At 47.0% G+C, this 13,387-nt stretch overlaps 1 protein-coding gene across 3 annotated transcripts in view; it reads right to left on the reverse strand.

Moving 5' to 3' along the window:
- Window positions 1–461: 461 nt before the first annotated feature.
- Window positions 462–13,387, reverse strand: part of PLXNA4 (plexin A4) — a 430,780-nt gene continuing 417,854 nt past the window's right edge. For all 3 annotated transcript variants that reach the window (XM_048300844.1, XM_048300841.1, XM_048300842.1), the window contains exons 31-32: window positions 7,690–7,840; window positions 462–6,986 (exon numbers count right to left, since the gene is read on the reverse strand). In XM_048300844.1, the coding sequence (XP_048156801.1) occupies window positions 6,891–6,986; window positions 7,690–7,840 (247 nt within the window). In that variant the 3' untranslated portion in view covers window positions 462–6,890. The remainder of the gene's footprint in view (window positions 6,987–7,689; window positions 7,841–13,387) is intronic.

Consider the following 13,387-nt stretch of genomic DNA (forward strand, 5'->3'; position numbering starts at 1 on the left):
GAAGGAAGGAAGGAAGGGAAGAAGGAAGGAAGGAAGGAAGGAAGGAAGGAAGGAAGGAAGGAAGGAAGGAAGGAAGGAAGGAAGGAAGGGAAGAAGGAAGGGAAGAAGGAAGGAAGGAAGGAAGGAAGGGAGGGAGGGAGGAAGGAAGGAAGGGAAGGAGGGAGGGAAGGAAGGAAGGGAAGGAGGGAGGGAAGGGAGGGAGGGAGGGAAGGAAGGAAGGAAGGAAGGAAGGACGGAAGGAAGGAAGGAGGGAAGGACGGAAGGAAGGAAGGAGGGAAGGACGGACGGTTGGTTCCAAAATGTGTGGGTATGGGGACATGGGTTAGTGGTGGACATGGCAGTGGTGCTGGGTTAACAGTTGGACTCAATGATCTTAAAGGTCTTTTCCAGCCTTTCGTTGACTACAATTCCATCCCTCTGGCTCCATTTTGACACAGGAAGCAGCAATCACAGCCTGGGGCATTTTTATTTCTTTATTTTTTTTTAATAAACTTTATTCTATATTACAAATAGGTTTTTTTTTTTATTTTTTGTTCTGGACTGCAAAATAGGAATGCCTTATATTTACATACACAGGTATACAATTAATTATAACAAAGGTACAGAAGCTTTGCCTTTACCAAGTAACAACGGGATTCCAATTTAAATAGTATAGATTTATTTCTTTTTAAACTAGGATCAATTCAAAAGAAAATCAAACCAACAACAACAACAACCTAAGAAAAAGGATCCCAACCTCCTTTCTAATGCTGTCTTGACATCTCTTTGAGGCTGTTAGTAACACTGTGGTGAAAGGAAATGTCTTTCCATTGATTTCAAGGTGGAAGCTTTAGCAAAACAGAGAATGAGACTTCTGGGCTCACGTGTATGTCCAAGACACGGGGTCAGACACAAGGAAGGGCCTCTCTTGTGACCTTAAATAAGCCAGTTGCCTCTCGATTCCTTGGGGAAAACACTGGGAGCATTTAGCTAGCACCTAATCTCTCTGCTTCCTTATCCCAGCCTGGGCTGGAAAGTGGAATTTCTCCAGGGAATGGAGAAAGAGCAGCATAGAAAGTTTAAATAACACCAAGTTTCTCTTAAGATACTTCAGAAAGGACTTCAAGCTTGGACATGGGCCTTGATTTCTCCAACTGGCCCTTGTGCCTCAGTCTATCTGAAAGTGAACAGCAACTTCTCCACTGGGGAATGCCAGACCACACCAGTAAGAGAAGGGAATGCTGAGAAGAGCCTGAACGTCCTGGTTTTCCCCTCTGTTTTCCACACCCAGGTTTGCTTTACTGAGCTTCCCTGCACACTGCTCTCTGCTGCGAGCGTCTTTGAGGTGATCTGTTTCCAAGCAGAAAGAATTTCTTGAGGTAAACTCTCCATTTTTAGAACAGAAGATTAAAAAAAAAAAAAAACCAAACAAAACCAACCAAACAATGAACAAACAACAACGACAACAGAAATCACACACATGACAGGTTGATTAGACTAAGCAGCTTTATAACTTCAGTGGGGGTTTTGGTGGGTTTATTTTTCCAAGTGTAAATCCTGTTTGGTTTTTTTTTTACTTTTTTTGACATCTTTCTACAATTTTTTTTTTTTTTTTTGCTGTAAGCCTGTGTCCCCTTGGGTCCTTCTCCAAGTGTAGAGAACTGAGCCATCCCAAATAAAACACAGTTGACAAGCTCCATTTTCAAAGCATTCTCCACGAAATAGTTACTCCCAGTAAGACAACACAATTTTTTTGGAGAAAGAGGCATTGCACAGTCACGGAGGTGAGGGAAAACTGCAGGATTCCATGGACCAAACACTACCCTGAAATGGGAGCTGCCAGGTGCAAAGCAGGAAAATTCTGGCTGGGAATGGGCAGGAGGCTGAGGTTCACACCATGATGTTGAGGTTCATGCATTTCACCAGTTTCTGCTCCACAGCACACCAAGTTTGGATGGCAAGAGTTAGGACATCCCAAAACCTCCACCTGCCCTGGAGTACAACTGTGACTGCTCATGAAATGTACAGAGCAAATTGTCCTGGAATCGCTAAGGCTGTGTGGTCACCTAGAGAAGCTGTGGCTGCCCCTGGATCCCTGGATGTGTCCAAGGCCAGGTTGGACTGGCCTTGGAGCGACCTGGGATAGTGGAAGGTGTCCCTGCCCACAGCAGGGAGGTTGGAATGAGATCCTCCTTAAGGTCCCTTCCAACCCAAACCATTCTGTGATTCCATGATTCTGAGTGTCCTTTGTGCAGACACAAATGTATGTCCCACTTAGCAGAGCTCTGGGACTAAGTCCTTCCAGGTTTCCAACCTTCCTTTGGAATAGTCTTCTACATAACAGTGTCTCTTCCCAAAGCCCTTCATTAAAGCTTTGGGGAAGGACAGATCTACATTTGATGTTTTGACTTAGTTCTAAACGGTTATCTTGATATTGGCTGTTATGTGCTTGGGTTTTCTCAGACTCCAAGAAATTCAGAGGGGACTCAACAGTGAGACTGACCACTGGACTCTTCAAATTTGATCTATCAGTTTTCAACAGCATCATTAAAAATAATGACAATTATCTCATTTGCTTGGTCTTTTTCTCTTCATGGCAAATATTTTCCTGTGGGTTAATGCACAAGATCTGGAAACTTTGGTAATCACTTGTCAATCTAAGCAATTACCAAACAAAATGCTGCCAGTAAATCTTCTTCATGGCCCAATAATTTTTATGGTCTTCAGTGTCAAAGAAGCAAGATAAGACAACTGCAGTGGTAAAACTACAGGGATGAAAATTGGCATAGTCCTCTTATCTAATGGAGTGAGGCTGGGTTGGACAAAACCTTCAGATACGTTCAGAACAGGATGAAGAGTGGGAAGAGAAGGACTGGGGCACATTGAGACACTTGGACTCTGTGATCTTAGAGGTCTTTTCCAACCCAAATGATTCTATGACTCTACGCTGGGAGAAGAAGGTGACCTTGGGTGGCTGAATTTCTCCTCGATTGTTCTCCCGTGCTGTCTGTTGGAGGGCACACGATCCCCAACACCTCATTCCAGACACACAGCTTTCCTCAGACTAGTGTTCACTGGAAGGCACAGTCTGCACCACCACATGACACGATGGATCAGGTCTCAGATCACTGTCACTGACAGCTGAGTCCCACTCAGAGGGAGGACACAAGGTGTTTGCAGCGGGGCTGTACACCCTTCGTTCCTCCAACCCAGCTGAAAAGCCCCAAAGCAAACCCTGCAGTGAAGAAATAATCTTGACTCTCCTGGTAGAACTTCAGGGAGTCCTCGTGAGTTCCCTTTCCCTGTTTCTGATGCTGCAAGTGTCAGCATTAATTATTTGATTGCAGTGTTTGAGAAAGGCCCATAATGATCAGCCTATCATCTGGCATATTCTGGCTATTAGGAGCCTGTCCACAGACCTCGAGGAACTCTGGCTCCAGTTCTCTCCATGTGGCTTGAAAAACAGTGTGGGACACTACCTATTTACCAGGAATTTTTGGTCAAGTGTGGAAAGGGAGGTGGGGGAAAAGAAATCAAAGGAAAAGGAAGCATCCGTGTTGTAGTAGGGCTCATTCTTCTGCTTGTGTCTTTGTTTTTAGTTGTATTTTACATGCACTTAAAAAATAGTTAGCTCAACAGGTGAGGCTGGGAAGAAAGATGCCAAGACTTCTCATAGACTGGGGGATTCTGGGACAGTGGTTGGAAATGGGAAGGGCACTGAAGGGGACAGGGGAGGAAGCCCACGCATTTACATCACGATTCTGGCACATTTTCCAAGCAAAAAAGCAAAACCAGCTCAAACACCAAAATAAAGAGAAACAGAAAGACAAAAAAATAAAGAGGAGATGAAAGAGAAGCAAAACACAGGTTTTCTTTCAAATTCTGGGCATGGGGGAAAGAAGAGGGTGGAGAGAAAGCAGAAATGCCTAAATGGGAAGTTGGAAAGGGTTAAGACACCAATCTCCTGGCGCTTCCCGTTTCCCCTAAGTGTTTCATTCTCAGTGTCTCTGAGGTGTTCAAGTTTTTGTCGAAAAATATATATATATAATATACAGATGAAAAACTCCGTACCAGCAAGAAGAAATAAAATAACAACCATGGAAAACAACCATAACAAACCAAAAACACAGCCCTGAAAACATCGAAAAGAAACAGGGTGAGTCTCAGATTTCCCCTGTGGTGTTCCTCTGACTTCAGTGACAGTGCAGGATCACACCAGTTCATTTTGATAGTTTTCTTTTTTTGTATTTTTGTTAAACAGCTTCTTCTTCCTCTCATGTGCGCATGTCCAGGCAGGATTGCCCATCACTCATAACCACTTCCCTCCAAGCCAGCTCTTTGTCCTTAGACTCCTACCATCCAGCTGTGAGTACAAGGCATGACAATAGGGTCCATATTTATCTTTTGTGGCACTTTGTTTGTCAAAACCTTTGGTTTCTTCCTTTTTTTTTTTTAATTTTTCCCTTTTTTTTTTAATTTACGTACTTATAAAAAATATTGTGTTTGTGTTGTTTGTTGTCATTTTCTTACCACTGGCTCTGGTGGGACTTCCCACTTTCACAGCCATGATCAATGGATCTGGAACAAGCGCCGACGTTACCAAAATGGATCAACAAAACCATGGCAGAACCAACCAAACCCAAATCATCCCCAATGCGCAGGCCTCTTAAAACTGCTGAGATGTCCATAAGGTGCATGATGAGTCCATCAGCTCAGCAATCCAACAGAAAGCAAGCAGAACCAAAAAAAAGGAAGGAACACACACGCGCACACAGATACACACGCACACGCACAAAATAATCAGAATTGTAATCAAGAGAGAAATGTCTGGGGGTTTATAACCAAGACGTGTCCCTAAGTTTGCTGTTTCAACATGAATCTGGTGATTTTCTCCCCACAGACATGTCCAGTTTTGGACTTGCCTACGTGTGTATCTGCTTGGCTGAAGGAAACCCTCCTGCTAACTGACTCCTGCTTGCACCACATCCCCCCTCACACACGCTCAGGATCTGTCACTCCCAAGAGGTTCTGGTTTGATAGCAAGAGACAGGAATAAACCCAAATGAACTCACTCTATAATCAATTTACACACCCTGCCTTCACCCCTTCCTCCCTCCAGGTGCAAAGCAGATCCAGGCTGCGGCTCCCAGGATGGGGTGAGGTGGATGTGGGCTGATTCTCCAGCCACTCTTCCATCTGCCAGGGAGCTCTGCTCATGTCTGGGGAGATGAATGCTGACCCAGCTCTTGCCTCCCTGGTATACAAGGAAGGTTCTCCACACACCATGGGTCTCTAACCATGGTGTTATCCAGGCTGGAAGCTGTGTGAATGGAACAGCTGAAGGCAGAAGAGATGCAGGAGCTTACTCCCCTTTGGTTGGCCATGAAACCAGTTGAGATGTTGTTTTGGAGAAGCTGAGCAGAGGATGGGACAGGGACAGGGTGATCCCCCACAATCATCCCATGGTGACAGCGATCCCTGAAGGGATAAGAAGTGCAAAGAGAGATAAAATTCTTCCCAGGCAGCAACTGTGCCTTCAGCAAGGCCTGTTGGTTCCAGAAACAGAGAAGAGGAAAGGCCAGGAGTTGGCACCAAAAGGCAGATGGGCTCACAGCAGTTCAGAGACCTCCAGAAGACAGGCAGTTCAGCTGGGGTATCTAGGTAGAAGAATTTTTGCAGTGTTTCATTTGGATTTCCTCCAAGATTTCCTTCCAAAGTGTGTGGTGACACTTCCTCTCAGGAGTAGCTTGGAAGGAAGGCTTTGCCATCAGCCCCATGCACCACCTTGCTTCATAGCAAGCATTTCAGTAACCCTCTGATATTCCATCATGGGAAAACAACAGCTGTGTTCCAGTTGAGGAAACAAAATGGAAAGAACAGCTTAAAAAAAAAAAAAATCCTTCTGGTTCTTCTTTTGAGGCTGAGCTTTTTGCCTGGAACAAACCGAGGCCTGTGGCTCCTGCTTTCCAAGCTGAGGTGGGAATGAGGGGGATGATGCTGTGCTGTCCATTGCCAGGAGGAGCAGAACCACCACCACCACCACTGACAGGATGCCACCGAGCAGAGAGAGCATTTTGCTGCAGTGCTACGACCAACAGGACACGACGGGAAAGACGGAGGGGGACACGCGGCTCTTGGAAAAATAAGAAGAACCATATGAAACACATGGGCAGGGGAGCGTCGGTCTCCTCGTCCCCTCTGGACCCTTTCCCTGCCCCAGGAGAGCAGCTGTCTGCCCAGGCAGGATGAGCCACAGCGGTCCTGCTCTGGATGGAGCTGTGGCATTTTTCGGGGAGCCTCAAGGCTCCTCTCCCAGTGGGTCGCTATCAAGAGATAGAATTGCAATGGCTCTGCAGGAGAGGAGCTGGATTGGCTCTGCTCTCCAGGAGCCCTGCAGGCAGGCTGCCTTCCCCTTCCCCTTGGGGACACTTGAGTAATACTGAGTTCATTTCCATGTCCGCTCCAGAGGCTACAGCCCTCGGAGGGCAGTTAAAGCAGCATGACAGAAGTTACCTCCCAATTTCACCTCTGCAGAGTGAGGATGTGATGCTGGGGGAGGGTTGTTGGGGTTTTTGTGTGTGTTCAATAGTTTTTCTCTAGGGCAAAAGGCAGAGGGGAAGCTGTGAAAATGAGAGCTCCACCCGAATGTCTTCGTGGCCCCAGAGCCAAGGTTCCTCTGCAGTCTTCTTTTAACCCCTGGGGCTCTGTCGCTTTGTCCATAGATTTGGAAAGAGAAGGAAAAGAGAGAAAGAGAGAGAGGGAGGGAGAGACAGAGAGAGAGAGAGAGAGAGGAGCGCTGTTTGGGTGACTCTGCTTACAGCCCATCAAAACTTGCACTTGGTAAAGATGATGATCTTGAGTGAGGCACGACTTGGTTTATCCCTCCCAGGGTGTCCCTGGCAGGACAGTTCTCAGCTATCTATGCTCATGAGGGTTATGACTTGTTCAAGTTTGTAGGCAAGTTTCTGTTTCCCAGCCTGGTCGTCTTGATCAAGGGCTCCAAGAATCTGGAAAAGGAGAGAAGAAGAAGTGACAGGGATTTGGGTTTTTTTCCCCAAAATGACTGAGTCCAGCATCTTAGAGCAGCAGAGGAGGGTTAGCTTTCTCTGAGGTAGGTCCCAGGCTTAGCTTAGATCATTCAAGGCAGGTCAGTCAGCAGGAGGGAACTAGGCAGGGAGTTTGGGCTTGATCTGACTCAATGCAGACTTCTGGATTGCAACCAATCAAATGGATTCTTATCTTGGAGATCAGTTATTTATGAGCTTTATCCATCACCTGGCCATGCCACTGGAGATGCCCTAAGGGGTCTTACATGGCCTTCAATACACAGAACCATGCTGGACATCTTAAAGTGTGTGTTGGACCATTTTTGGGTGTTTTAGGGTATCTGGAATGACTTTGGGCACAGGCCTTAACCAACTTTTGCCCACATTGGATGTAAAGCTCATGTAGGGCTCCTCTGCAGTGCATTAACATCTGACCATCGACTGCTTCAAACCAGCTGAGCCTGACTGAACAAGAGTGAGCGACAAAAATAACAGGGATCCAGACAGAGCAGTACTGAGGAGACCCAAAATCCCCGACCTTCCCTTCCCAAACCCCAAGCCTTGTTTCTCATTCCTTAAATCCATCGCCTCCCAGGTATCAATGACACACCCTGGAGCTGGGTGGGCTGTCCCCTGGTCCCCCAGAAGTGTCCCAGGCTCTCACCTCCTCGCTGTACTTGCCCACGTAGGAGTAGATCTCAGAGAGCGCGCTCATGGTGTTGAACTCGTTCATGTGCATGCGGGACTGCTCGGCCAGGTAGGCGTTCATGTCCTGGTCGCTGATTGCTGGCATCTTGGCGATGTCTGAGTAGTACCTGAGGGGCACAAACACAGGTGTTTCTTAAGGGGAAGAGCAGGAGCTCAAGACGTGAAATCCACAAACAAAAAAGGAGAAAAACCACCCTTAGTGTTGGTGCATCAGTGAAATACCTGCTCATGCTCTTCTTTTACAGCATGACTTGGCCAAAGTGGAAATGCCTGAAGCACTAATCCTGAGCACCACATGTGTTGTATTCACCCCAGTCTGAGACTGAAGCCCCAAAGAGTCTCCTGTAAAGTTTCCCCATGCCATGAGAGTAGTAGGAGCGGGATTGAAGCTGGATCACTTTGTCAGACATTCAAGGGCTTTTAGCCCTGCCCCTATTCCCAGAGAGATCTTGCTGCCCACTGAGAGCTTAGGATTTCACTCCCATGCACAGAAAAAACCCAAATAATTGTATTTTTCCTTGCACCATTCTTGCACCAGTACTTCTGCCCCACTGCTAACATCACCCACCTTCCCCACTCAATCCAATCTATCCCAAAAACTCTCCTGCTCAGCATTTCCTTTTGGCCCCATATTTTAAGCTGGCCTGATATTTGTGACAACAGCCTTCAACTCCAGTCTAACTGGGAAAAATCTGCTTTTCCTAGGAGTCAATACCATTCTCCTGGAGCTCAGGAGGACTGGGGGTGTATCCATAGGATCTGGATCCCCCAGAACCATTGCCCAGCAGGCTTCATCTGCAGAGTGGTGTCTCTTTAAGGAAGTTGCTATTTTTGATGTCCTTTGTCCCCCGGGTAAGGCAGGTCTTGGAGGACAAGGTTTGCAGAAGGTAATCAGTCACTGTCATTCGCAGCTGTGCTCTGCTGTCAACTGGTTAATTAGATGCCATCATTTACATTTTTAATTTCTGCAATTTGACATTTTGTGCATAAGGAAAAAAAAAAAAGAAGAAGAAGAAGAAGAAGAAGGAAAAAAAAAGCCCGTAGCTGCAGCAATCCACAATTTTATAATTAGGAGGCAGAGGGGACGGGGAGCCAAAAGAGCTGACAGGTGTCCTGTAAACAGCGTGGAGACACCTGCTGAGATGGAGGCTGCTTGCCACTGCAGAGAAATTGGACACTGAAGCGCTATGTGATGAGGATCCTTGAGGTGGAGGAGTGGGAAAATACTCCCCGTGACAGAGCGGCTGCTGGGGTCTCCTGTGGGAGACAGAGCAGTGCAAAAGCACAGGGAAAACCCTTCCACACCAGGAGGCTCCAGTTGAGCTCAGTCTGGTTTTGTGCCCTTCAGTCCCACCCTGATTTACCACAAAGGGTCAGTCTCTGTTGATAACCTGATTTTGGTGGTGGGATGTTGATGTAATCCCTGGCAGAGGGAGGCATAGGAGGCAGAGGTCCTTCTTGCCCGACTTTTTTCCAGAGCTAAACTCTCTTTCGTCATAAAAACTCGTGCAAACCTTATTAATTTTACTGCAACATCCAGCAGGAACAAAAACATCACTCTCCCTGGAGTCCTGGCATTTTGTCTTCTGGGCTTAGGAGCAGCCAGAAATCTTAGTCCAACTTAGTCCCATGGTCTAAATAACTCCCATTCCCAGTGCTCCACTGAAAAGTGGTGTGGGTTTGTTTTTCTTTGCACTCTGCCTAACCCTCCGTCCCCATGTGGACTTGGACAGTTGTCTGTGAGTAAAGTCCTGCAGAACTACCCCCAGGAGAAGATGTTGAGCATGGCAAATGAATATTTCTAGACCTTTGCCACTCCCAGAAAAACTTAAATGGGTTTTGGCATCACCCACTGAAGAAAACCCGATCTGTGCTACACAAGGGAAAGCATCAGGAATTGGTGGCATCCATAACACTGCTGAGAAAACAAGGAATCTTAGGGTCAAAATGTAAGGTGTGCCTTGGCACTGGAAAAAAAAAAAAGTCCATGTGCCAGCAGCACATTTCACAGACTTGTGGGGAAAACAGGCTGCAATGCAGTGAAATGCATTGATTTATGGACCCTGAAAAGAGAGCAGCTCCTCATGAATATTGGATGGCCATCCTCCTGATGGGTGAAACGAGAAGAGAAGGGGGCTCATCACAGCAAAAATAAACGGGGTCGGTGGAGGAAATCAGAGGTGCCAGTGTGGCTCTGATGAACAGTTAAAATTCTCCTTTTCCTCTCTGGTTGAGCTGTCACCAAATGGTGGTAGGGTAGTGGGTGTAGGGACAGGGTGCTCCCAAAAAGTGGAGCACAGACACACTTATCATCTCCCTCTCCAAGTTTGTCCTGTTTCCTTTCCACCTGGTAGCAACAGACTCTTGAGTCTGTGACTCACAAGGGTTTGAAAGCTCCCCATCCCCTTCCAGCCCTGCAGAGATCATTCCCCAGCAGCACAACACTCCCATGACTCATCCAAACAAGGAAAAACAGCATGAAATGCTCCCTGGAGCCAAGGATGGGATGCACAAATCTGAGTTTCAAGAGTCAGAGTTTCAAGGCTCTGGCCATGACAGACTCTCAAGCTGTGATCTCAGTGTTCTGGGGTCACAGGCCATCACCCACCAAAGTATCCTGGTCTCCTCCAGACTCAATTCCGTGTCATCACACACCTAAAAGTCATTTCCCATTAAACCAAGGTATTGGGGAAGTGTGTTTTGTGGCAAAAATAAGAGCAAAAGAAGGGGGGAAAACTGTGTACCAATACCCCAATCTAGACGAGCAAGAAGACATAATATCCTTCCATCCAAATTCTGCCATGGCCCAGCCACTTATTTATGCAGAAGAGTTCCTAATGAAGCCATCACTGTGCTCTCTAAAGAAATGATGAATGTGTGTGTTAAAGCATCCTAGCAGGGAGATGACAACATCCCTGCTGAGTCTTTATTTACCTTCGATTCCAGCCCAGATCCTCAGAGGTACTTAGAGCCTCTCTGCCATTTGCATACCCCTAATGCAAAAACCACTGAGAAGCTGTCACCAAACCCCAGAGGCCCTTACATTTCCGCTGATGGAATTTGCAAGGCTGCCTCTGCTGCTTCCATCACCCCTGCAGCTGACAGCTCCCACACCAGAGCTGGGCTGGGAGGCAGGGTCAGGGGCAGTGAGATGCTCTGTCACCTGTGGAGGGCCACCAGGTCTCACCTGAGACAGGGACAGGTCTCTGACTCACACTTCCACAGTCAGCAGGAGGTTGGGAACACAAGACTGAGCCAGATTCCGTCTGAATGAGACAGAAAGGTAGCAAAGCAAAGCAGCACATTTAGCTTAACCTGCCTCCAAAGGGTCAAGAGTGAGAGTCTTGAGCAGATTTGCGGCTACTTCTGTACTCCAGTTTTGCTCATCTCCAGTGGATCCTCCCCCAGCTGTTTCCAGAAGGTCTTAGATGAATATCAAAAGATCCAGCCTTATGTGTCTGAGTTTCCCCATATTCACAGGAGCAGCCTCCATTCTTACCTCAAGGCTCTTCATCCTCTGAAGTGACAGGAAATTTGTTCATTAGACTTCATAAGCAATTAAAATTATGAGGAATTGGGGTAAACCCATCATTCCAGCACTGCAGCTCAGATGGAGCATGTGAGGATAACTAGGCCATGGGATCTGTCCTCACAAGTATCATGAGCACAGCAACTCAGCCCAGCCTGCCTTGAACTGGAGAGAGAGCCCAGGGGCCATCCATTGCCACTGATGGATGGAGAAGGATTTGGGATGTACCAGGATATAGTTAGTACTCTCCTACTGAAAAAATAATTATTCTTATTCTTTCCAACCTCGTCTTTCCCTGGGTTGCCTTTGTTTTGGTTTTTTTGTTCTGTTTTGTTTTGTTTTGTTTCGTTTCGTTTTGTTTTCCCAAAGAAAGCGACACAGCAGTGACCTGGGAATACATCAGTGACCTGGGACTACATTTTGTCCTCTGTTTATCCAGGGATAAATATTCTTTCCCTCCCTACCGATGGGGAAAGGCTCCTTAGTGGAGCTGTTTCATAAGAATGACTGTGCCTGCTGCTGCTCGGTAACTCATTAACTCATCAAAAGAGAAGAGAAAAGCCACGTTGCCAGTGTTTCCTCCCTAGCCTGAAATTTCCCAGCACAGCCCATGGTTTAGGCAGCTTAGCATGGAGTTAATTGCCTTCCAAAAGATCTTTTTGTCATGGCTGTTGTTTGTCGCTGGGATGGGACTGCACTCATTAATAATCATTTAAGCATATGAAAAGCTCGTAACGAATCCATGTGCTGCAGACAGCAGACACAATTACAGCAATAACATAATTAGGGTTATGAAATAGTTGGCTGCATCCAGACCACTGGAGGAGGGAGAGGTGTGTGAAAGGGGTATGGGGGACAGTTCCAGCTGGGAAGGGCTGATGGAAAGCTTGGGAACAACCAGCTCTTTTGTGGGATGCAGTGAAGCACTGCAAGGACATGCTGTCAGTTCCTGCGCTGACACAGAATGGCAGTTTGAGTTTCCTGGGAAGCATCTGAGCTGCTGGTGAGGCACTGGAATAGATTGCCCAGGGAAATCGGGGATGCCCCGTCCCTGGAATTGTCCAAGACCAGGCTGGACGGGGCTTGGGAGCAACCTGGGATAGTGGAAGCTGTCCCTGCCCATGGCAGAGGGTGAAATGAGATGAGCTTTAAGGTCCTTCTGACCCAAACTGTTTGAGGGAACACTTTTTTGTGTGTGCAAGCCCTAGAAATGGCAATGTTTTTATTTTGCCTGTGCGTGGCTTTTCCTGCTGCTTCTCCTCTTAGAATAAACAGTGGAGGGTTGATGGACAGCACAGACTTGATGGCTGAAGAGTGAATTGGTGCACAGGTTTCTCTGGGAGAGGAGGTCACCCAGCCTCACCTCAGTGCAGAGGATGTGTGGGGCTGCACCCTCCTCATATGGACACATTTTCATCTTGCCTGCTGAAAGCTGCACTGTGTAAGAACAGCTTGTTACCGTGATGAGAAAACATTGGGATCTTTTTGGAGATGAAAAGTGAAGAAAGACAAGCGAGCAGCCTTCAGATACACCAAAAGCTGCCCCAGAGATGCAAGGAATGAGCTGTACCCCCTGCCCTGGGGATGCCTGAGTTTTAATTACAGCCAGGCAGATTTTGGCTGCCCAGCAGGGAAAATACCCTGATGGGAAGGACAGGGAAGCACAGGAATGGATTGCCTGAGGACAGCAGAGGCTCTGTTGTTGGAGGCCTTTAAGAAAGGGGTAGACAAGCATCTGTTAGGAAGGCTTTAGACAGAGCTGATCCTGCCCCGAGGCAGGAGATGGTTGGATTGACCTCCTGAGGCCCCTTCCAGCGCTGTTTTTTATTATCTCCACTGACAACACTCCCTGCCTTGACCCTTGGTATGCTACTTCTTGAGCCTTCTTTCCAGCAGAGGGAGAGGGGGCACAGAAAACTCATTTTTTAAAGTAGAGCCAGGATTTGCACCTGTCATGTGATGCTCTTTTTTAAAGCCCTCGGAGTTTCTCCTTAAAACCTCAATAACTCACAATGTTAGGGTACATGCAGCTTTTTATTGTAATAAGCTGGCTCAGTTTGTCCTTCTTTCTAAAGTTAGCTACAAAGTGACCAACATACATCACAAGCACTGCACAGGTAGAGAT

This window comes from Corvus hawaiiensis, chromosome 4, assembly GCF_020740725.1.
Source record: "Corvus hawaiiensis isolate bCorHaw1 chromosome 4, bCorHaw1.pri.cur, whole genome shotgun sequence".
In the NCBI taxonomy this organism is placed as follows: Eukaryota; Metazoa; Chordata; class Aves; order Passeriformes; family Corvidae; genus Corvus; species Corvus hawaiiensis.